Source organism: Malaclemys terrapin, chromosome 23 (genome assembly GCF_027887155.1).
Source record: "Malaclemys terrapin pileata isolate rMalTer1 chromosome 23, rMalTer1.hap1, whole genome shotgun sequence".
Lineage (NCBI taxonomy): Eukaryota > Metazoa > Chordata > Testudines > Emydidae > Malaclemys > Malaclemys terrapin.
Window position 1 is genome coordinate 16,751,074 of NC_071527.1, and position 22,679 is coordinate 16,773,752.

The 22,679-nt window shown below is 65.4% G+C and overlaps 1 protein-coding gene across 3 annotated transcripts; it reads right to left on the minus strand.

The window, feature by feature from the left end:
• Window positions 1-521: 521 nt before the first annotated feature.
• LOC128828379 (tetratricopeptide repeat protein 39A-like) lies at window positions 522-22,047 on the minus strand. Of its 3 annotated transcripts, none has more exons than XM_054013023.1 (18): window positions 21,960-22,047; window positions 18,045-18,146; window positions 17,628-17,759; window positions 16,972-17,042; window positions 16,551-16,618; window positions 16,156-16,220; window positions 12,915-13,014; window positions 12,070-12,135; window positions 11,445-11,553; window positions 11,184-11,251; window positions 10,755-10,814; window positions 9,582-9,743; window positions 9,134-9,225; window positions 6,111-6,231; window positions 5,528-5,639; window positions 4,036-4,150; window positions 3,447-3,563; window positions 522-2,677 (listed from the first exon to the last, which is right to left on the minus strand). In XM_054013023.1, the coding sequence occupies exons 1-18, from the start codon at window positions 21,983-21,985 to the stop codon at window positions 2,560-2,562; spliced, it is 1,704 nt and encodes a 567-aa protein (XP_053868998.1). In that variant the 5' UTR covers window positions 21,986-22,047; the 3' UTR covers window positions 522-2,559. The 3 variants fall into 3 exon arrangements, with proteins under 3 accessions (XP_053868998.1, XP_053868999.1, XP_053869001.1); XM_054013024.1 differs by lacking the exon at window positions 21,960-22,047 and adding an exon at window positions 18,382-19,390; XM_054013026.1 differs by lacking the exon at window positions 21,960-22,047 and adding an exon at window positions 18,236-18,375.
• Between the last annotated feature and the right edge of the window lie 632 nt (window positions 22,048-22,679).

The window sequence follows — 22,679 nt, forward strand, 5'->3', positions numbered from 1 at the left end:
GGCCACACTGCCTCCCGGCTCAGCACATCTAAATCCCCCCGCCCCCCCAAGCAATACTTATTTGTACATAAGGTGCCTTTGGCCTGCGGAACCCACCGCCACATGATATTGGGCCCAAGATTTTATCAGTATACAAAAAAGGTGATCATTATGCAGAGGATAAGAACAGTTGCAGTTACATTAGACAAGATACAAAAACATTAGGGTTATAGATTCAAGGCATAAGTTGACCCTCTTATTGGCTGGGTTAGGGAGAAATTGCCCCACGGGCTGGATAGCCCATCATTACCTACTGGGAGGTGTCCTGCACCCGCCTCCACAGCAGGTGGTGCTGACCTGGCATTTCCTATGGGCCTGAATTCAGCTGAATCAGTGGAGATCAACACACACAGCACCCTAATATCAGGCCCCTGGGCAAAGCTGCGTGCTAAATAAAACCAACAGGGGGCAGAGTTCCATATATTGAAGGGTGCCCCCAAACATTTTTGCAGCAGGATTAAAAAATATCCAACACCCTGGAATACAAATTAAACATCTTTATTTTTTTTTTTAACATCGCCTCCAGAATTAAAATGTATTCAAATTCTTGCCGGAGCCCAATTCGATTTTAAAAGAAGATTCCTCCGCACAGATCCCAAACATCCATCACTTAACCAATTGTTCATGTAAAGGAAGTCCCATCACCCCTTCACTACAGCCACCTCGTGATGGGTGTTTCTTCTCCCGCTAGCTCTGTTCTGGGATTAGACATTCACACGTGGAGTGGGGGTAAAACCAGCTGTCTCCTTGTCACGGGGAAATCGTGCACTCCTTGCTCTGGCCCCAGTAGCAGCTCTGTCCCTACCAGGGCCTGTCTATTCGAACGTGCACCCTTGTAGCTGTGACTGGGTTTAAAAACAACTGATTCAATTCAACCAATGCAAGCCCCTGTGGACGCTTATTTTGGTTTAGCTTAAATCTGTCCCTAATGAGCTCAAGCCCGATTACATGGATAGTTGCATCTGTTTCACTGAGGCTCTGTCTGCGCTGAAAACTGCACCGGGATAACGACGTACATTTCAGATCTGTCATGAAACCAGCACAAGCTCCTGGACGGGCACCTCCCCACTCGAGTGCATTCAACCTCACACCTTTGTGCCAGCGCCTTGCCCGCCCAGTGAGCTCTCTTGGCAAACAGCCCAGTGCATCATGGGTACGCATCCCAGCATCCTCCCACGGCCACATGGCTTGTGGGGCAGCTGCTGTGCATTGTGGGGATCCCCCTTTATTCCATCCCAGAGCATCTACACACAAAGATGCACTGGTTGTACTAAACCAATGTCGGTTAAAGTTGCCCAACTTCTGTGTTTAGACAAGCCGCTCAACGAAACCCAGCTTAAACCGGAGTCTCTCGCACTGATTTCGCTAGCTCAGATCAAAGTGTAACCGGTGGGACTTTAATCTAGACAAGGCCAGAGTGGACTGAGCGAAATGGTGACAGAGGATTTTCTACCTAAAAGCACCCGGCCGCAAGAGATCTGCGTTGGAGTCCCAGGTTCCCCATTTGGCGTCCTTGGTTCAAAGTTGCAGGCCATGTTGCCTCAGTTTCCCCATTTGTCAAAGGGGGACGTGGATCAGAGGCTGCCCACCTTATTAAAAACACACTAAGAACCGGCCGTAGGATTCGGCCCTTTTAACTACAAGACTCCTGGGCCCACGGCCTTCGCGGGAGACCTGAATTTCCGGACCAAAAGAGAAGAGGTGGAAATATAAAAACAAGGCCACCGCTGCATTTAAAAAAATGGCCTGCCAGTGCTGGAGGCAGCGACAGCTCCCGGGTCCCCAGGATCGTCCCCAAACAGGATCTCAGCGATGACGGCAAGAGACCCCCCCGTCCAGCTCTTGGCAAGGCACTGGGTCAGGGCGGAGCTGGAGGGATCTTTCCCCCGTGTCTCCAATTCCTACACGGGGGGATGGAGCCAGCTGGTCCCGGGGGACCAGAACCGGGTGTGGGGGGGGGGACCATGGAGGGCCGAGGGACCTGTGGCTACGGAGGTTGCAGCTGGACCAGGGAAACCAGCAAGGAAACAAACAGCACAGCACTTACCGTGCTCCGTACAGCGATCGGCACCTCCCCAAGCGACTAGTCGCAACTTAGTTTAATGAAAGTGTTGGGGGGGCAGAGGGGGGCGTGGTTAGCCCTTATCCTAGGAAACTAGGAATTGGGTGGGCATCGCAGGGTGAGCTGGCCCTTTAAGGGTATTTGGGTTCAGCTTTAAAGGGCCGGCTCACCCTGTGGCACCCTCCCTCAGGGTCCAGCTCTGCCTCCCCGCCCCTTATTTATCACAGTGGTACCCCCTGGTGCTGTGGGCACACGCCCAGAGACGCCCCCCCCCCTCCAGACTCCGCCTTTGCTGACAAAGACGTCGCTCTGGGGAGCAGAGCGGCGCAGGAAGGGTTAAGTCAATTTGGCTTCATTGAAAGTGCAGGTTCCCTTCGGTGGGGGCTGGGGGGTGGACAGGTGATGCCACCCCCCAGAGTCCCGCGGCCCCCCCCTTCTTGCCTGGGGGGGGCAGTTCTTTAGGAGGAGCTGGGTCCTTCCATGCCGTTCTCCTCCTGGTCAGCCCTGAGCCGGGACAGAACCGCGTGGATCCGGAAGAGCGTCCGGGACTCCATGGAATAGTTCTTGTAGTTGTTCCTAAATTGGGGGGGGGGGGGAAGGGGTTAATCACTGGGTGGAAACAGCCACAAATACACCCTGCCCGCCCCCCACCCTGCCAGGGCCAGAGTCTCTTCATCATACGCATCATACGCATTCCCCCCCCGCAGCGCCCCCTCCAGTGAGCTTCCCGGTGTGCTGGCCAGTCCTGGGACAAGGTGAACCAGAACCATCCGAGTGGGGGGTGTCCCGAGCCCTGTCCCCCAACTCAGCCGTACATCCCGCCATCCAACCGTTCATAGACGCAGCCCCTCCCCCAGTGCCCTGGAGTGGGGAGCGACCCCCCGGAGACCCAGGACCCTAGAGGAGGAGCGACCCCCATAGACACAGAACCCCCCCACCTTGCCATGGAGGGGGGAGAGACCCCCACAGGCCAGGGTCGGGTGCAGAGATCCATCGAGGCCCCAGAGAACCACCCAGCCGGGGTCAGAGCGGAGCTGGACAGTCCCCCACCCATCTCCTCTTCCTGCGGGATTATGGGAAATTCGGACCCCAGAAGGGAGAAGCCAGGTGGGGGACGGGGGCAGAGGAGCCCAAAGCGTTGCCTGGTCCCACCGCCATGCCCCTCCCCCCCCGGCACAGGCAGGGCAGGGCACTGCCTGAGGGGCAAAGGGGCAGACGGCTCCAGCCCCTCTGGCCCCCCAGGGCACCTCAGCACCACAGTGCATTCTGGGATACACCTGCTGGGGCTTCTGGGAACGTTCCCACCGCTTTGCAGCACCCTCCCGCCTCGTGTAGCCGGCCCCACCTGGCTCGGCGCAGCAGCGGGACGGCCGCCTCGCTCCGGCCCTGCGCCAGGTGCAGCAGGCCGAGCTCCAGCAGCGCGTTGGGCACCAGGTAGTGATCGTAGCGGAGCCGCTTCTCACTGCCAGCGGGTGGGACAGACAGACAGAGACAGACAGACGGTCATTCACAGGGGAGGGGCTTCCCTGGGGGCACCCCAGACAGACCTGCGAGAGCACGGCACCCTCCAGACACCCCCGGGCCCCTAGCAGGGGAACGACCCCCCCACAGACCCAGGATCCCCCTGATCCCTAGAGGGGGGAACCCCCCCATGGAGCATGGCACCCCTTGTGACCCCCAGAATGCAGTTCCATGCCCAGGCAGTGCCCATGTGCTGGTGGGGGCGTTATCCCATTGTGAAAGCCCATCGGAGGGGCAACCCCGAGGACAGCAAACTGGGGGGGGGGGCCAAGAGCCAGCAGGACCCTCCCTCCACCACGTCCGCAGGGGTCAGGAGCCAGAGTCCCTCCCGCCCCTCCCCGCAGGATGGGGACTCCCCCGTTCTGAGCTCGGGGGTGGGCGCCAGGCTGAGTCTCCCAGCAGGGGGCGCTCACCTGCCCTGCACGGCGCTGAAGCAGGCCTCCGCCTCGGCCGGGCTCTGCAGGTGCTTCATGCAAAGCCCCTTGAGCAGCAGCAGGAGGCACCGGTCGTCCGTCTGGTACTCGCTGGCTGCGGGCGGAGTCGGGGCGTCAGGGGGGCCCGGGGCCCAGCGCCTCCGGGCGTCGCCGCAGGGGGGCCCGGGGCAGGGAGAGGCCCCCCCCGGGTGTGTCACCCCCCCACAGCCCTCCAGCCCCTCCACAGCCACCCCACCCCAGTGTGTCACCCCCCCACAGCCCTCCAACCCCCACACAGCCATCCCACCCCAGTGTGTCACCCCCCACAGCCCTCCAACCTCCACACAGCCATCCCACCCCGGTGTGTCACCCCCCCCACAGCCCTCCAACCTCCACACAGCCCACCCCACCACACAGCCCCCCCACCCCAGTGTGTCACCCCCCCCACAGCCCTCCAACCACCACACAGCCCCCCCCCACCCCGGTGTGTCACCCCCCCACAGCCCTCCAACCACCACACAGCCCCCCCCACCCCGGTGTGTCACCCCCCCACAGCCCTCCAACCACCACACAGCCCCCCCCCACCCCGGTGTGTCACCCCCCCACAGCCCTCCAACCACCACACAGCCATCCCACCCCAGTGTGTCACCCCCCACAGCCCTCCAACCCCCACACAGCCATCCCACCCCGGTGTGTCACCCCCCCACAGCCCTCCAACCTCCACACAGCCCACCCCACCACACAGCCCCCTCACCCCAGTGTGTCACCCCCCCCACAGCCCTCCAACCACCTCACAGCCACCCCACCCCGGTGTGTCACCCCCCCCACAGCCCTCCAACCCCCACACAGCCCCCCCCCACCCCGGTGTGTCACCCCCCCCACAGCCCTCCAACCCCCACACAGCCATCCCACCCCGGTGTGTCACCCCCCCACAGCCCTCCAACCTCCACACAGCCCACCCCACCACACAGCCCCCCCACCCCAGTGTGTCACCCCCCCCACAGCCCTCCAACCACCTCACAGCCACCCCACCCCGGTGTGTCACCCCCCCACAGCCCTCCAACCACCACACAGCCCCCCCCACCCCGGTGTGTCACCCCCCCCACAGCCCTCCAACCACCTCACAGCCATCCCACCCCGGTGTGTCACCCCCCCACAGCCCTCCAACCACCACACAGCCCCCCCCACCCCGGTGTGTCACCCCCCCACAGCCCTACAACCCCCCCACAGCCCCCCAGCTGTGCCTTCTACCTCCCACTGGCTCTGGGCAGAGATGGGGGGCCCAGTCTCTCCACTGGGGCTGAGACCCAGCAAACACGATGCAGCCACATGCGTGTTCTTCGTTCCCACCCTGGGGCCGGATGGGAGCTGGCGCCCCCTAGAGGGGACAGGGCCCATGCCCCATTCCCGCCCCCCGGGCCAGCCAGTCCCCATCCTTCTGCCAGATGGGAGCTGGCGCCCCCTAGAGGGGACAGGCCTCACATCCTGTTACCTGGCGACTCCTGCAGCTTCTTCTCGGCCTGCGTCAGTGTCTCCAGCGTCCCCTCCAGCAGCTCCCGCTGCTTGCCCAGCACGGTGAAGCCGTTCCACATGTACATCATCTCCTGGGGAGGGACGGGGGGGGGGGTCAGGCTGCTCACCCTGCAGAGGAGGATCTGGACCCCCAGGACAGGCCCCACATCCCCCGCTGGACAGTAACTAACCTGTCCTCGATTCCCTCACAGTGCCCCCAGCCCCCCTCGCCCTGAGCAGGTTCTAGCCGCTTGCACTCAGAGCCAATGGGAAGTGGGGAAAACTGAGGCACAGAGAGGGGCACGACCCATCCAAGGTCATGTGGCAAAGACAGGAAATGAGACCCAGCATTCCTGACTCCCAGCCCCCTGGTTCTAACCACTAGACCCCACTCCCCTCTCCGAGCCAGGGAGAGAACCCAGGAGTCCCGACTCCCAGCCCCTCCCATTCCCCAGCACGGCAGATCCCGGGTGATGGCACCAGTTGAGACACGGCTTTTCCAAGCAGCATCCAGCACAACGTCCCCCCTCGAACCCTCTCCCCCACACTCCCTTCCCCCTCACCAGGGCTGGCACCGGCAAAGGGACCGGGCGGCTGCCCTTATAACGCCGGGCTTTCCGGATGGCAAACTTCTCCGTGGGGGGAGACTTGCCCGCGATCTTCTGCTTAAAAGATGACACCTGCCTGAGGGGAAGAGAGACAGCTGGGCTGCAATCTGCGGGGGGGGGGGGCGCACTGGGGGTCCCCTGGACCCAGGATTGGGTTCCAGAATCTCCACAGGCATCGAAAGCGAAGATCCCAGTTCTAGCCGACCCATTTGCCAAAAAACATCCCAGCAACACGTGCCTGAGTCTGCAGGCAGCCTGAAACGATGGCTCGGAGAGTGCCTGGTTCAGCTCCCAGCCTGTTAACTCTGGAACCTAATGCCTGCACATAGGTATTGGCAATACAAATGTGCGGCAGCTCAAACTATGACGAGAGCAAAAACCAGGTCCAGCTGGTATTGACACAGATGACCCGGGCAGATCCAGCTCTCACGCTGTGAATGATCTAATTTAATTTAACACGACCCCAGTGTTTAGATCTGCCTGAAGCCAGCACCACGTTTCCAGCTGAGACTGCAAAATTTACCTCCACAGAACATGAACCCTCCCAGAGTGGGCAGAGAACCCAGGAGTCCTGGCTCCTAGCCCCCCCTCCCCTCCCAGAGCTGGGGAGAGAACCCAGGAGTCCTGGCTGCCAGCCCTCCACTCTAACCACTAGACCCCACTCCCCTCCCAGAGCTGGGGAGAGAACCCAGGAGTCCTGGCTCCCAGCCCCCCTGCTCCAACCACTAGACCCCACTCCCCTCCCAGAGCGGGCAGAGAACCCAGGAGTCCTGGCTGCCAGCCCCCCCTGCTCTAACCACTAGACCCCACTCCCCTCCCAGAGCTGGGGAGAGAACCCAGGAGTCCTGGCTCCCAGCCCCTCCCAGCTCTAACCACTAGGCCCCACTCCCCTCCCAGAGCTGGGGAGAGAACCCAGGAGTCCTGGCTCCCAGCCCCTCCCAGCTCTAACCACTAGGCCCCACTCCCCTCCCAGAGCTGGGGAGAGAACCCAGGAGTCCTGGCTCCCAGCCCCCCTGCTCTAACCACTAGACCCCACTCCCCTCCCAGAGCTGGGGAGAGAACCCAGGAGTCCTGTCCTACGCCCACGTCCGTCTTGTCTCTGTAGGTAACCCCTGCCACTCCCCTACACACTTTGCAGCTGGGACAGGAGGGGAGAGGAAGTGGTAAGATTTGGGGGGCCCTGAGCCAGCCGATCGCCGGGGCTGGATGTGGGAGAGAGCCGAGCAGGCAGGTAGAAAGGGAATTACTGGTGCACTACGTTAGGTTGAGGAGCAGAAAGGGGGACATGCAGCTCCCCATTTGGGGTCAGTGTTATTGGGCAAGTGACTGGGGGTTGGGACACACACAGCCCTGCCAATGCCCCTCACTCCCGACCCGCAGCCCCCTGCTCTCCCCCCACCCCTGCCGGTTCCCCTCACTCCCGACCCGCAGCCCCCTGCTCTCCCCCCACCCCTGCCAATGCCCCTCACTCCCGACCCGCAGCCCCCTGCTCTCCCCCCACCCCTGCCAATGCCCCTCACTCCCGACCCGCAGCCCCCTGCTCTCCCCCCACCCCTGCCGGTGCCCCTCACTCCCGACCCGCAGCCCCCTGCTCTCCCCCCACCCCTGCCAATGCCCCTCACTCCCGACCCGCAGCCCCCTGCTCTCCCCCCACCCCTGCCAATGCCCCTCACTCCCGACCCGCAGCCCCCTGCTCTCCCCCCACCCCTGCCGGTTCCCCTCACTCCCGACCCGCAGCCCCCTGCTCTCCCCCCACCCCTGCCGGTTCCCCTCACTCCCGACCCGCAGCCCCCTGCTCTCCCCCCACCCCTGCCAATGCCCCTCACTCCCGACCCGCAGCCCCCTGCTCTCCCCCCACCCCTGCCGGTGCCCCTCACTCCCGACCCGCAGCCCCCTGCTCTCCCCCCACCCCTGCCAATGCCCCTCACTCCCGACCCGCAGCCCCCTGCTCTCCCCCCACCCCTGCCAATGCCCCTCACTCCCGACCCGCAGCCCACTGCTCTCCCCCCACCCCTGCCGGTGCCCCTCACTCCCGACCCGCAGTCCCCTGCTCTCCCCCCACCCCTGCCGGTGCCCCTCACTCCCGACCCGCAGCCCCCTGCTCTCCCCCCACCCCTGCCGGTGCCCCTCACTCCCGACCCGCAGCCCCCTGCTCTCCCCCCACCCCTGCCAATGCCCCTCACTCCCGACCCGCAGCCCACTGCTCTCCCCCCACCCCTGCCGGTGCCCCTCACTCCCGACCCGCAGCCCCCTGCTCTCCCCCCACCCCTGCCAATGCCCCTCACTCCCGACCCGCAGCCCCCTGCTCTCCCCCCACCCCTGCCGGTGCCCCTCACTCCCGACCCGCAGCCCCCTGCCCTCCCCCCACCCCTGCCAATGCCCCTCACTCCCGACCCGCAGCCCCCTGCTCTCCCCCCACCCCTGCCAATGCCCCTCACTCCCGACCCGCAGCCCCCTGCTCTCCCCCCACCCCTGCCAATGCCCCTCACTCCCGACCCGCAGCCCCCTGCTCTCCCCCCACCCCTGCCAATGCCCCTCACTCCCGACCCGCAGCCCCCTGCTCTCCCCCCACCCCTGCCGGTGCCCCTCACTCCCGACCCGCAGCCCCCTGCTCTCCCCCCACCCCTGCCAATGCCCCTCACTCCCGACCCGCAGCCCCCTGCTCTCCCCCCACCCCTGCCAATGCCCCTCACTCCCGACCCGCAGCCCCCTGCTCTCCCCCCACCCCTGCCAATGCCCCTCACTCCCGACCCGCAGCCCCCTGCTCTCCCCCCACCCCTGCCAATGCCCCTCACTCCCGACCCGCAGCCCCCTGCTCTCCCCCCACCCCTGCCGGTGCCCCTCACTCCCGACCCGCAGCCCACCCACCCCCAGAAAGAAACTCATGTTCCTTGTGCTGCAAGGCCTCAACCCAGATCTCCAGGTGTCCCTCCTGCCCCACCCCCTCCCCCGGTACCAGCACCGCCCACGGCCCCTACCTGAACAGCTCCACCTCGCTCTCCCCGAAGGGCCGGGGCTCCTCGGGGGGCAGCATGCTGAGAAAGGCGGCTTTCATATACACGTACATGGCCTGCAGAGAGACACCGGCCTGACCCATTAGCCCCACCCGCACGCCGGGGTGCAGGGGACTCAGCCCCCCAACGGGACGGGGACGGGCCCAGAACTAGCAGCCACAGAGCAGACAGCCAGGCCATCCGGCCTTGTTAGATGTCCAGCTCTGGACACGTATGGGAGACCCTATAGAAAACCTCCCACTGCTGCCGCGAGCGGGAGAGGGGTGGGGACTCAGCAGGGGGCGCTCTCCCCCGCAGTCAGTGCTGGCCCCTATGCCCCAGGGCGGCACTAGGGGGCGCTGTGTGGAGCACTGACAGACCCTCCCCACTAAGCCCTGTAGTCCCTGGAGAGGGCACGGCCCCACCCCCTCACCTTGGACCAGCGGTTCTCCTTGCTCAGCAGGTCGGCGTAGAAATAGGCCATCTTCCACATGCCCTTGTAGGCATAGCACCACATCAGCTCCCAGTAGCACATGTGGTGGAACTGCTTCCAGGCCTGCTGGGCCGAGCAGCCCGCCTCGAACCTGCAGATAGCCTGTGCCGAGGCCGAGCGCGTCATGAATGGGACATGGGGCCTGTCCCCTCTAGGGGGCGCCGGCTCCCATCCGGCCCCAGGGCAGGGGACTGGCTGGCTTGGGTGGGGAATGGGACATGGGGCCTGTCCCCTCTAGGGGGCGCTGGCTCCCATCCGGCCCCGGGGCAGGGGATTGGCTGGCTCAGGGGGTGGGGAATGGGACATGGGGCCTGTCCCCTCTAGGGGGCGCCGGCTCCCATCCGGCCCCGGGGCAGGGGACTGGCTGGCTTGGATGGGGAATGGGACATGGGGCCTGTCCCCTCTAGGGGGCGCTGGCTCCCATCTGGCCCCGGGGCAGGGGATTGGCTGGCTCAGAGGGTGGGGAATGGGACATGGAGCCTTTCTCCTCTAGGGGGCGCTGGCTCCCATCCGGCCCCGGGGGCAGGGGATTGGCTGGCTTGGGTGAGGAATGGGACATGGGGCCTGTCCCCTCTAGGGGGCGCTGGCTCCCATCTGGCCCCGGGGCAGGGGACTGGCTGGCTCAGGGGGTGGGGAATGGGACATGGGGCCTTTCCCCTCTAGGGGGCGCTGGCTCCCATCCGGCCCCGGGGCAGGGGACTGGCTGGCTCAGGGGGTGGGGAATGGGACATGGGGCCTTTCCCCCTTAGGGGGCGCTGGAGCCTATCCGGCCCCAGGGCCTGGCTGGCTCAGGGTGTGGGAAATGGGACATGGGGCCTTTCCCTTCTAGGGGGGGCTGGCTCTGATCCAGTCCCACGGTGGGGCACCGGCTGGCTCCAGGGAATGTGGAATGTGTCATGGGGCCTTTCCCTACTAGGGGGCGCCGGCTCTGATCCAGTCCCACGGTGGGGCACTGGCTGGCTGGAGGGTGTAGGGAATGGGACATGGGGCCTTTCCCCTCTAGGGGGCTCCGGCTCCCATCCGGCCCCGGGGCAGGGGACTGGCTGGCTCAAGACACCTCCTGTCCCATAGCCTGGCTCTGTGAGGGGGTCCCCCAGGCGAGGGGTCTCTTACCTCACTGATGTTCCCTTTGATCTCCTCTATCCTGCCGGCGAAGAAGAGGAAGATGGCGCTCTGCAGAAGGGAGAGAAGGGAGCCGATGGGTGGGGGGCAGGGTCCCTGAAGAGGGGCAAAGCGTGGGGGATGCCGGGATCACTCAGGAAGCGAGTTGGGGGGGTCTCAGCCCAGTGATCGGGGGGGGGTCCCACATGCCTCCATACAGCAATCACGATACGGGGGGCTGCGAGTCGGGAGTGAGGGGCACCGGTTGGGGTGAGGGGACCCCAGTTCTTTCCACTCCCTAGTTTTAGCCGGGGCAGCAAAACGCATCAGGAGGCCAGAGCGTGGGCACCTGGGGCAGCCCCAATTCTCCCCAGTGAGGACAGACCTCCCCCCAGCCCTCCCACCCCGCAGGGGGAAGGGCCCCGCCGCCCGGCCCCATACCTTGGGGTAGCGAAGGAGGTAGGGTCTCAGCAGGCTCTCGGCTTCTGTGAAATCGTCCTCCCCGATCCCTGCGAGGGTGCAAGGAGGGGTGAGCCTGGGGCGAAGCCCCCGCTCCCGGGTCTGAGAGAGATCGGGGACCCCCTGAATGGGAACGGGGGGCCGGATCAGAGCTGGCGCCCCCTGGGGGGGAAAGGCCCCGTCCCCTGCCCCCCCAAGCCAGCCAGTCCCGCCCCCGCCCGCCCCGGCGAGCCGCAGGCCTACCCAGGATGAAGGTGAGGAAGGTGTAGTAACAGAGGAGCAGCATGGTGCAGAGCAGGGCCCGCAGGTTCAACGTGGTCGCTCCCTCGTGCAGCTGCTGCAGCCCGTACTCCTGGGCAGAGAGACACAGCAGGGGGGGGGGGCATTGGGGGCCCTTGCCCTTACAGAGTCCCAACGCGCCGCCTGATGCGGCCACCTCTGGGGCGGCGCAGCCTGCCACTGCCACCCACAACGGCAGGGCGAGGCGCCCTCTGGGGGCAGCTGCAGTCCACCAGGCCATCAAGAGCTGGGGGGAGCGGCAGATGCTCACTGCCCGCCCCCCCAAACACAGCCCCGAGAGCGGGGGGCGTGGGGGTCAGCGTCTCCCTCTGGCTGAGGGGCACTGCACAGCCTCAGTCTGTGGGGCTCTGGCTGCAATGGGGGTGGGGACGGAGGGAAGGCCCATACCCCAATTCCTGCCCCCCAGACACACTGCAGCTAGCCCCCCAGACCCTCTCCCCTGGCAGGAACCCCCACAGAGCCCCCCTTCTCAGCAGTGACCAGGGAAACCCCCATCGTGGGGACCTGCAGACTGAGCGGGGCAGCCCCTCCTTGCAAGGGATGACGGGAGACCCAGGCAGGGGGTTACCTTGTCCCCCGAAAACCCAGCGAATTCCAGCAGCTTCAGGATCCGCGGAGGGAAGAGAGAGAGCGTCTGGGGAGTGAAGAGAGGAATGAAAAGCCCCGTGTCCCGTTCCCGTCAGCCAATCCCCCACCCTTGGGGCAGATCGGAGCCGGCGCCCCCTAGAGGGGAAAGGCCCCGTGCCCCGTTCCCCACCCCGGGGCCAGGGAGGAGCCAGCGCCCCCTAGAGGGGAAAGGCCCCGTGCCCCGTTCCCCACCCCGGGGCCAGGGAGGAGCCGGCGCCCCCTAGAGGGGAAAGGCCCCGTGCCCCGTTCCCCACCCCGGGGCCAGGGAGGAGCCGGCGCCCCCTAGAGGGGAAAGGCCCCGTGTCCCGTTCCCCACCCCGGGGCCAGGGAGGAGCCAGCGCCCCCTAGAGGGGAAAGGCCCCGTGCCCCGTTCCCCACCCCGGGGCCAGGGAGGAGCCAGCGCCCCCTAGAGGGGAAAGGCCCCGTGCCCCGTTCCCGTCAGCCAGTCCCCCACCCTCGGGGCAGATCGGAGCCGGCGCCCCCTAGAGGGGAAAGGCCCCGTGCCCCGTCCCCCACCCCGGGGCCAGGGAGGAGCCGGCGCCCCCTAGAGGGGAAAGGCCCCGTGCCCCGTTCCCCACCCCGGGGCCAGGGAGGAGCCGGCGCCCCCTAGAGGGGAAAGGCCCCGTGCCCCGTTCCCCACCCCGGGGCCAGGGAGGAGCCGGCGCCCCCTAGAGGGGGAAAGGCCCCGTGCCCCGTTCCCCACCCCGGGGCCAGGGAGGAGCCAGCGTCCCCTAGAGGGGGAAAGGCCCCGTGCCCCGTTCCCCACGCCCTTCAGTAGTAACTCACCAGATTAAAGGCGCCGATGCCCAGCGCCACCCCTCCCTCTAAGTGCACGTGGGCAGCACCTGCTGTGCAGTGACTGGACTGGATGAAACTGCTCAGTTCCCTGGAAAAGAAACAGGAGAGTCAGAGAGCGCTAACCACTAGCCCCCACTCCCCTCCCCGAGCCGGGATAGAACCCAGGAGTCCTGGCTCCCAGCCCCCCTGCGCTAACCACTAGCCCCCACTCCCCTCCCCGAGCTGGGATAGAACCCAGGAGTCCTGGCTCCCAACCCCCCTGCGCTGACCACTACCCCCACTCCCCTCCCCGAGCCGGGATAGAACCCAGGAGTCCTGGCTCCCAGCCCCCCTGCTCTCACCACTAGCCCCCACTCCCCTCCTCAAGCCGGGATAGAACCCAGGAGTCCTGGCTCCCAGCCCCCCTGCGCTGACCACTAGCCCCCACTCCCCTCCCCGAGCCGGGATAGAACCCAGGAGTCCTGGCTCCCAGCCCCCCTGCTCTCACCACTAGCCCCCACTCCCCTCCCCGAGCTGGGGCTAGAACCCAGGAGTCCTGGCTCCCAACCCCCCTGCTCTAACCACTAGCCCCCACTCCCCTCCCCGAGCTGGGATAGAACCCAGGAGTCCTGGCTCCCAACCCCCCTGCTCTCACCACTAGCCCCCACTCCCCTCCCCGAGCTGGGATAGAACCCAGGAGTCCTGGCTCCCAGCCCCCCTGCGCTGACCACTAGCCCCCACTCCCCTCCCCGAGCTGGGATAGAACCCAGGAGTCCTGGCTCCCAACCCCCCTGCTCTCACCACTAGCCCCCACTCCCCTCCCCGAGCTGGGATAGAACCCAGGAGTCCTGGCTCCCAACCCCCCTGCTCTCACCACTAGCCCCCACTCCCCTCCCCGAGCTGGGGCTAGAACCCAGGAGTCCTGGCTCCCAGCCCCCCTGCTCTCACCACTAGCCCCCATTCCTCTCCCCGAGCTGGGGATAGAACCCAGGAGTCCTGGTTCCCAGCCCCCCTGCTCTAACCACTAGCCCCCACTCCTCTCCCTGAGTTGGGGATAGAACCCAGGAGTCCTGGCGCCCAGCCCCCTGCTCTAACCACTAGCCCCCATTCCTCTCCCTGAGCCGGGATAGAACCCAGGAGTCCTGGCTCCCAGCCCCCCTGCTCTGACCACTAGCCCCCACTCCCCTCCTCAAGCTGGGATAGAACCCAGGAGTCCTGGCTCCCAGCCCCCCTGCTCTGACCACTAGCCCCCACTCCCCTCCTCAAGCCGGGATAGAACCCAGGAGTCCTGGCTCCCAGCCCCCCTGCGCTGACCACTAGCCCCCACTCCCCTCCCCGAGCTGGGATAGAACCCAGGAGTCCTGGCTCCCAACCCCCCTGCTCTCACCACTAGCCCCCACTCCCCTCCCCGAGCTGGGATAGAACCCAGGAGTCCTGGCTCCCAACCCCCCTGCTCTCACCACTAGCCCCCACTCCCCTCCCCGAGCCGGGATAGAACCCAGGAGTCCTGGCTCCCAACCCCCCTGCTCTCACCACTAGCCCCCACTCCCCTCCCCGAGCTGGGATAGAACCCAGGAGTCCGGGCTCCCAGCCCCCCTGCTCTAACCACTAGCCCCCACTCCCCTCCCCGAGCTGGGGCTAGAACCCAGGAGTCCTGGCTCCCAACCCCCCTGCTCTAACCACTAGCCCCCATTCCTCTCCCCGAGCTGGGGATAGAACCCAGGAGTCCTGGTTCCCAGCCCCCCTGCTCTAACCACTAGCCCCCACTCCCCTCCCCGAGCTGGGATAGAACCCAGGAGTCCTGGCTCCCAGCCCCCCTGCTCTGACCACTAGCCCCCACTCCCCTCCCCGAGCCGGGATAGAACCCAGGAGTCCTGGTTCCCAGCCCCCCTGCGCTGACCACTAGCCCCCACTCCCCTCCCCGAGCTGGGATAGAACCCAGGAGTCCTGGCTCCCAACCCCCCTGCTCTCACCACTAGCCCCCACTCCCCTCCCCGAGCTGGGATAGAACCCAGGAGTCCTGGCTCCCAACCCCCCTGCTCTCACCACTAGCCCCCACTCCCCTCCCCGAGCTGGGATAGAACCCAGGAGTCCTGGCTCCCAACCCCCCTGCTCTCACCACTAGCCCCCACTCCCCTCCCCGAGCTGGGATAGAACCCAGGAGTCCTGGCTCCCAGCCCCCCTGCGCTGACCACTAGCCCCCACTCCCCTCCCCGAGCTGGGATAGAACCCAGGAGTCCTGGCTCCCAGCCCCCCTGCTCTCACCACTAGCCCCCACTCCCCTCCCCGAGCTGGGGCTAGAACCCAGGAGTCCTGGCTCCCAACCCCCCTGCTCTAACCACTAGCCCCCATTCCTCTCCCTGAGCTGGGGATAGAACCCAGGAGTCCTGGTTCCCAGCCCCCCTGCTCTAACCACTAGCCCCCACTCCTCTCCCTGAGCTGGGGATAGAACCCAGGAGTCCTGGCGCCCAGCCCCCTGCTCTAACCACTAGCCCCCACTCCTCTCCCTGAGCTGGGGATAGAACCCAGGAGTCCTGGCGCCCAGCCCCCTGCTCTAACCACTAGCCCCCATTCCTCTCCCTGAGCTGGGGATAGAACCCAGGAGTCCTGGCGCCCAGCCCCCCTGCTCTGACCACTAGCCCCCACTCCTCTCCCTGAGCTGGGGATAGAACCCAGGAGTCCTGGCTCCCAGCCCCCCTGCTCTCACCACTAGCCCCCACTCCCCTCCCCGAGCTGGGATAGAACCCAGGAGTCCTGGCTCCCAACCCCCCTGCTCTAACCACTAGCCCCCATTCCTCTCCCCGAGCTGGGGATAGAACCCAGGAGTCCTGGTTCCCAGCCCCCCTGCTCTAACCACTAGCCCCCACTCCCCTCCCCGAGCTGGGATAGAACCCAGGAGTCCTGGCTCCCAACCCCCCTGCTCTCACCACTAGCCCCCACTCCCCTCCCCGAGCTGGGATAGAACCCAGGAGTCCTGGCTCCCAGCCCCCCTGCTCTAACCACTAGCCCCCACTCCCCTCCCCGAGCTGGGGATAGAACCCAGGAGTCCTGGCGCCCAGCCCCCCTGCTCTCACCAGTACACCACATTGAGTGCCCCAGGAAAACCATCACATTTCCCACCTTCACAATACAAAAGCCCTTCTGGGGCTGAGGGCCCCATCTGGGACCCCCCCCTCTCCCCAGATGGCCCCGAGGCAGCAGCCTGAACAGGGGTCCCCTCCCCCGGCACCACCACGGTGACATCACTCACCTGTAGATCAGGTAGCTGCTCCGCACCTTGATCCCCCCCTTGATGAAATTCACCATGTTCTCGTCCTGCAGGGAGAAGGGGGGAAATGAACAAACCCCCCGGGAAGGGCCCCTCACCCAGCGCTGAGATGCAGCCACCTCTGGGGTGGGCGCAGGGAGCCACATAGCAACTTTGTCTAACACGGAGACAGGAAACGAAGGCGAATCCTTGGAAGTGCCCTGGGGAGTGACCTGCAGCGCCCCCGAGTGGCACACTGGGGCCAGCACTGACTGCGAGGGGAGAGCGCCCCCTGCTGAGCCCCCACCCCGCTCCCCGCAGCACCTGGGATTTAGCTCGGAACCCAGGAGTCCTGGCCCCCTGGCCCCGTGCCAGCCACATGGAGGGGGATCCGGTACCTGCAGGAAGGTCAGGGCCGCCCGCTGCAGTAGACACTCCGCGTAGCAGACCTCGGCGTGCAGCTCCACTGTGAGGGAGAGCGACAGGGATTGGGGGCGGGACCTGCTCATCCCCAAGCCCCGCCCCCTTCCAGCAACACCGCAGCCCCCTCCCCGGAGTTGAACCACCTCTCCCCCCACCAACTGGGGATAGAACCCAGGAGTCCTGGCTCCCAGCCCCCTGCTCTGACCACTAGACCCCACTCCCCTCCCCAGAATCAGGGGTAGAACCCAGGCGTCCTGGCTCCCAGCCCCCTGCTCTGACCACTAGACCCCACTCCCCTCCCCAGAGCCAGGGGTAGAACCCAGGAGTCCTGGCTCCCAGCCCGCTGCTCTCACCCCCCACCCCCGACGCCCTGTGGTCATGCCCTGCGTCTCTTACCCTCGGTGAACGAATCTGCCTTGCTGACCAGGCCGGAGAGGGAGCCAGTCACACTGGATTTCCTCCGAAACCTGGGGGTGGGAGGAAGGTGGCTGGGGTGGGGCAGCTACACCCCCCCCACCTCGCCCTACAGGCCTCCCCAGCCCCGCCCAACCCACAAGGTCAGTAACTGCCAAGGGGGGGGGGGGGGGGATTTTCCGCAGCAAGGAGGCTGTAACTGGAGGGGCTCCCCCATCTTCGCCCATGGCCTCCCAGGCCCCAGCTCCCCTGCGGGGTTCAGCTCTGGCTCCCCTGAGCCCTGGGAATCTCCCCCTGTGCTGGGCAGCGGGGCTATGACACATGACGGGTGGGTCCGTTCCACCCAGCAGTGGGACTGATGCAGAGTGGTGCCCCCTCCCCTCCCACTCCCAGCCCAGAGACCTCCATGGGGCCCGGCCTGGGGGTCCCATTGCCAGGCCAGACTCCCGCCCACGCCCTGTCACTCCCCATCCGACCGCCAGCCCCTGTGCGGCTCACCAGCTCCTGGGCCCCAGATCCCCCTCCTCCCCGGGCCTTCCCCAGTCCCTGTGACCCCCACCCTGATGCCAGAGTCCCATCCCCCATCTCCCCTTCCCTGGCTGCCCCACCCCCACCTCCTGCACGCCCCCCGCACCCACCTCTGGCAAATCTCCTGCGCCTCCTTCATGGTCTGCCCGGCCTGCACAATGTCCTCGTGCTCGAAGGTCATCATGGCCTGCATCTCCAGGATGGTGGCATAGACCAGGGCGTGGTACATGCTCTCCTTGGTCCTGCGGGGAGCAGGGGGCAGGTGACAGGAGAGAGACCCTCCCTGCCCCCCAGCCAAGCCCGTCCCAAGGAGCCCCACCATGCCCAGGGTTGGGGGGGGGGGGCGTGGCCCCTGATGCCCATTGGGATGCAGCATTGGGGGTGGGGAGGATCGAAGGACCCCCTCGCTCCCCCAGGCCAGGGCGAGCTCCCCTGACATGCACCCTGCAGATACCGGGAGCCCGCGGCCCACCGAGGATCGGGGCCAGGGATCGGGGCCAGGGACCATGGGCAGCTCCTCCACCCACCTGGGCTGCAGCTTCTCCAGGCTCTCACTGAACTGGTTGCAGAGGAAGGCGTTCATGGCCTCCATGCACTCGTCTAGGGCGGCTGCCAGGCCAGGCGGGGGGCTGTGAGCGGGGAGCAAAGAGGGGCTGGTTAGAGAGTCAGATTCCAACCGAAGGGACCAGGGGGACCCCCTAGTCTGACCCCCAGAGACCTGCCCTGAGTTACGGCCGGCTGGAAGTCGCACCGATCTCGGAAAACCTCCCATCCCGGGGTGAAAATCCCCTGCGGTGGCGAATCCACCACAGCCCTGGGGCGATGGGTCCAGGGGTTAATCGCCCTCCCGGTTAAACTCTGGACCTTCGCAACTTCAGCTTCCATCTCCTGCGCCCCAGAGCCTGCTGTTACATGCTGGTTCCCTTCACCTTCCCTTTGGCTCTAAGTCAGGTTTTCCGACCCTTTAATCCTCTGCGTGGCTCCTTTCTGACCCCGCCCCGATTTACCAACGTCCTTCCTGAACTGTGGACACGAGTCCAGCAGCGGTCATAAGAGCAGCCAGACCGGGTCAGATCAAGGGTCCATCCGGCCCAGCGTCCTGTCTTCTGACAGTGGCCGTGCCAGGTGAACAGAGCAGGGAATCATTCAGTGATCCATCCCCTGTCGCCCATTCCAGCTTCTGGCAAACAGAGGTTAGGGACACCATCCCTGCCCAGCCTGGCTAATAGCCACTGATGGACCTATCCTCCATGAATTTATCTAGTTCTTTTTTACACACTGTTATGGTCTTGGCCTTCACAACATCCTCTGGCAAGGAGTTCCACAGGTTGACTGTGCGTTGTGAGAAGAAAAACTTCTTTATATTTGTTTTAAACCTGCTGCCTGTTCATTTCATTGGGTGACCCCTAGTTCCTGTGTTAGGAGAAGGAGTAAATAACACATCTTTATTCACTTTCTTCACACCAGTAAAGATTTTATAGACCTCGATCATATCCCCCCTTAGTCGTTTCTTTTCCAAGCTGACCAGTCCCAGCCTTATTAATCTCGCCTCGTTCGGAAGCTGTTCCACACCCCGAATCATTTTTGTTGCCCTTTTCTGAACCTTTTCCAATTCTAATACACCCCTTTTGGGCTGGGGCGACCAGAACTGCAGGCAGCATTCGGGGTGTGGCCGTACCGTGGCTTTATAGAGTGACATTGTGACTCCAGGGCCAGACACAGAAGGTAACAGCACCTCTCTGCTCCTACTCCAGATTCCCCTGTTTAAGTCCCCTGGTTCGCACCGGCCCTTTTGGCCCCAGCATTGCACTGGGAGCTCCGCCACGCCCCCCAAATCTTTGTCAGAGTCACAGCCCCCCAGGACGAGCCCCCCCAGCCGCTAAGTACGACCTAGTCCTCATTCCTAGCTGTTTACAATGGCCGAATTAACATGCAGATTGTTTGCGTGTGCCCGGTTTGCTGAGCGATCCAGGTCGCTCCGTATCAGTGACCTGCCCTCTTCATGATCTAACACTCTCCCATTCTTTGGGCCGTCCGCACGCTCTGTCCGTGGGTGATTTGATGTTTTCTCCCAGGCTGTTGATAAAAATGTCAGAAATCGTACGGCCAAGACCCAGTCCCTGCGGGACCCCACTAGAAACACACCTGCCCAACGCTGATTCTCCACTTGCAGTTACATGTCGATCCCTCTCAGGACCCGGTTTATAATCCGCTTCACCTGGACTACACTGAATTGGGACCGTTCTAGTTTTTGCAATTGGAACGTCAAGTCACGGAAACCTACGTAGATGATCTCACCCTGTCGCCTCTATCAACCAAATTTGTAATCTCATTCAAAACTATCCCATTACTTTGACAGGATCTATTTTCCATAAACCCCTATCGATCATTACATTACCCGCCTTTAATCCTTTATTAACAGCGTCCCTCTCGCCAGTATCTTGCCTGGGGCTGTCAGAGGCTGACAGGACTCTAATAACCCAGGTCATCGTGTTTAAAGGCTGGCACAACATTAGCTTTCTTCCAGTCCTTGGGAATGTCCCCTTGTTACAAGGCTTAACTCCTCGGCCAACTCTTTTCAAACTCTAGGATGCAAGTGACCTGCCCCGGTGATTTGAAACGGTCTGACTTTCGCAGCTATTCTTTAACATCCAGCTGAGTTATCGTTGGACTAGATAATATTTCATCATCATCAAGGACGTGTTCTGGCTTTTTTCCCAAACACAGAACAGACATTTATTTATTAGCAAGGGCCGCAGGGTCTGTTGCAGGAAGAAATTGTACGTAGCATCGAAGCAGTTAAGGGGCCGGTGAGTTGCAAAGATGGGAGAGTCCAGGGCTGGGCCCGTGGGGGACTGTGGGTCGGGAGTGAGGGGCACCAGCAGAGCTGCGGGGGGGGGGGGGAGGGCGGGGAGACCAGGGCTGGGCCAGCAGAGGCTGTGGGTCGGGAGTGAGGGGCACCGGCAGGGCTCGGGGGGGGCAGGGCTGAGCTGTCAGGGGGCAGCGGGTCGGGAGTGAGGGGCACCGGCAGGGCTCAGTGGGGCAGGACTGGGCTAGCAGGGGCTGCGGGTCGGAAGTGAGGGGCACCGGCAGGGCTCGGGGGGGGCAGGGCTGAGCTGTCAGGGGGCAGCGGGTCGGGAGTGAGGGGCACCGGCAGGGCTCGGGGGGCCAGGGCTGGGCTGGCAGGGGGCTGCGGGTCGGGAGTGAGGGGCACCGGCAGGGCTCGGGGGGCCAGGGCTGGGCTGGGCTGGCAGGGGGCTGCGGGTCGGGAGTGAGGGGCACCGGCAGGGCTGTGGGTTGGCTCAACACTTTTCTCTCCCTTAGGGCCAGCACCAACCAACCCCCCCACACACACACTATGAACATGGACTGACTTCCCCCTCCCCCAGCTGCCAGCCCCCAGTGGCCCCCGGGCCGAGGCCAAGGCCCCCTCTCCCCGTGGCCAGCCTCGCGCTGTGTTTGCCGAAGGCTGCAGCCAGCGGCGCTCAACTGAACCGGTGCCCGGGAGTGCTGAGCAAACACAGGCTTGGCAAGGCCCTGCCAGCGCATCCACCCCACCTTCACCAAACAGGGCCGGGCCCGGAGGCTGGGCCGGGCCCCCTCCCCCACCACGGCTCCACCAGGGCAGGGAAGGCTGTGGCCAGCAGGTGCCAGGCTGGGCTGGGCGCTGGGCTCAGCTGGCAAACGGCCTCGCGGGCAGGGACCTTCCGCCCCCTCCCACCTCCCCAGCCCCCCGCGCCATGGGATCCGGCATCCTCCCCCCCAGCTGGAGACAGCCCTGGTCACCAGCCTGGCGCCACGCTCAGCTCCTGGCAAACACGGGGCTCCCGGGCTTTGCCCCCCGGGGTCCCCCAGAACGCACGGCTGCACCCCAGGAAACCTGCATATTCCCGCAGGGCCCTGGGGGAGGTGGGGCCGAGGCACCTGCGTCCGGGGGCCCGATTGGGCTCGTCCTGAGCGAGGAACAACGGTCTGGGGGGAGGGGCCCAGCCCCCCTGTAAACCTTCCCCCCAATGCCCCCCACAGCAGCCTGTTCCCCTCCCCCAACACTCCTCATCTTCTGTGCTCCCCCCAAACCCAACCTCCCCTCCCGTAGCTCTGACCCAGCCCCCTCTGCTCTCCGGGACCCCCCCCCCCACTCGGCCCAGCACCTGTCACCCAGCAGGGACCCCCCAGATCCTGGCTGGCCGTGGGGGGAGGACCCCCCCGGACTGACCCAGTGAGGGAAGGAGGCTGGGTGCACCTACGTGCCCTGGACCCCCCCGGGGAGCAGGCACCGGGGGGGGGGGGGCGCATTGCAGATGCGTTTCTCCGGGGGGGGGCCGCAGCGGAAAGACCCAGCGGGGGTCTTTGGGGGGGGGGGCGCCCTGCAGCGAGGGAGGGGAGCGGGGGAGGGCCCCAGCCCCGGACAGAGGGACCCGCCACCCCCCGGGGTCTCTCACCTGCCCGCAGCGGCCGCCAGGGCCATGACGGTCCGGTCCGGCCGGGAGCAGGAAGCGGCTCTGGAGGAATGTGCGGCCGGGGCCCGGCGGGGGCGGGGAAGGAGGCGGCTCCGCCCTGCAGGTGCCAGGACTCACCTGGCCGGGCCCCCCCCAGGCAGGGATCCGGCCTCGGGACTCACCTGGCCGGGCCCCCCCAGGCAGGGATCCAGCCCCGGGACTCACCTGGCCGGGCCCCCCCAGGCAGGGATCCGGCCTCGGGACTCACCTGGCCGGGCCCCCCAGGCAGGGATCCGGCCTCGGGTACCAGGACTCACCTGGCCGGGCCCCCCCAGCAGGGATCCGGCCTCGGTACCGGGACTCACCTGGCCGGGCCCCACCGAGCAGGGATCTGGCCCCCGGGACCAGGTCTCACCTGGCCAGGCCCCCCCAAGCAGGGATCTGGCCTCGGGTACCAGGACTCACCTGGCTGGGCCCCCGAGCAGGGATCCGGCCTCGGGTACCGGGACTCACCTTGCCGGCCCCGCACCCCCCCGAGCAGGGATCCAGCCTTGGGTACAGGGACTCACCTGGCCGGCCCCCCCCCCCCGAGCAGGGATCCAGCCTCAGGTACCAGGTCTCACCTGGCCGGGCCCCACCGAGCAGGGATCTGGCCCCGGGGACCAGGTCTCACCTGGCCGGGCCCCCGAGCAGGGATCCGGCCTCGGGTACCGGGACTCACCT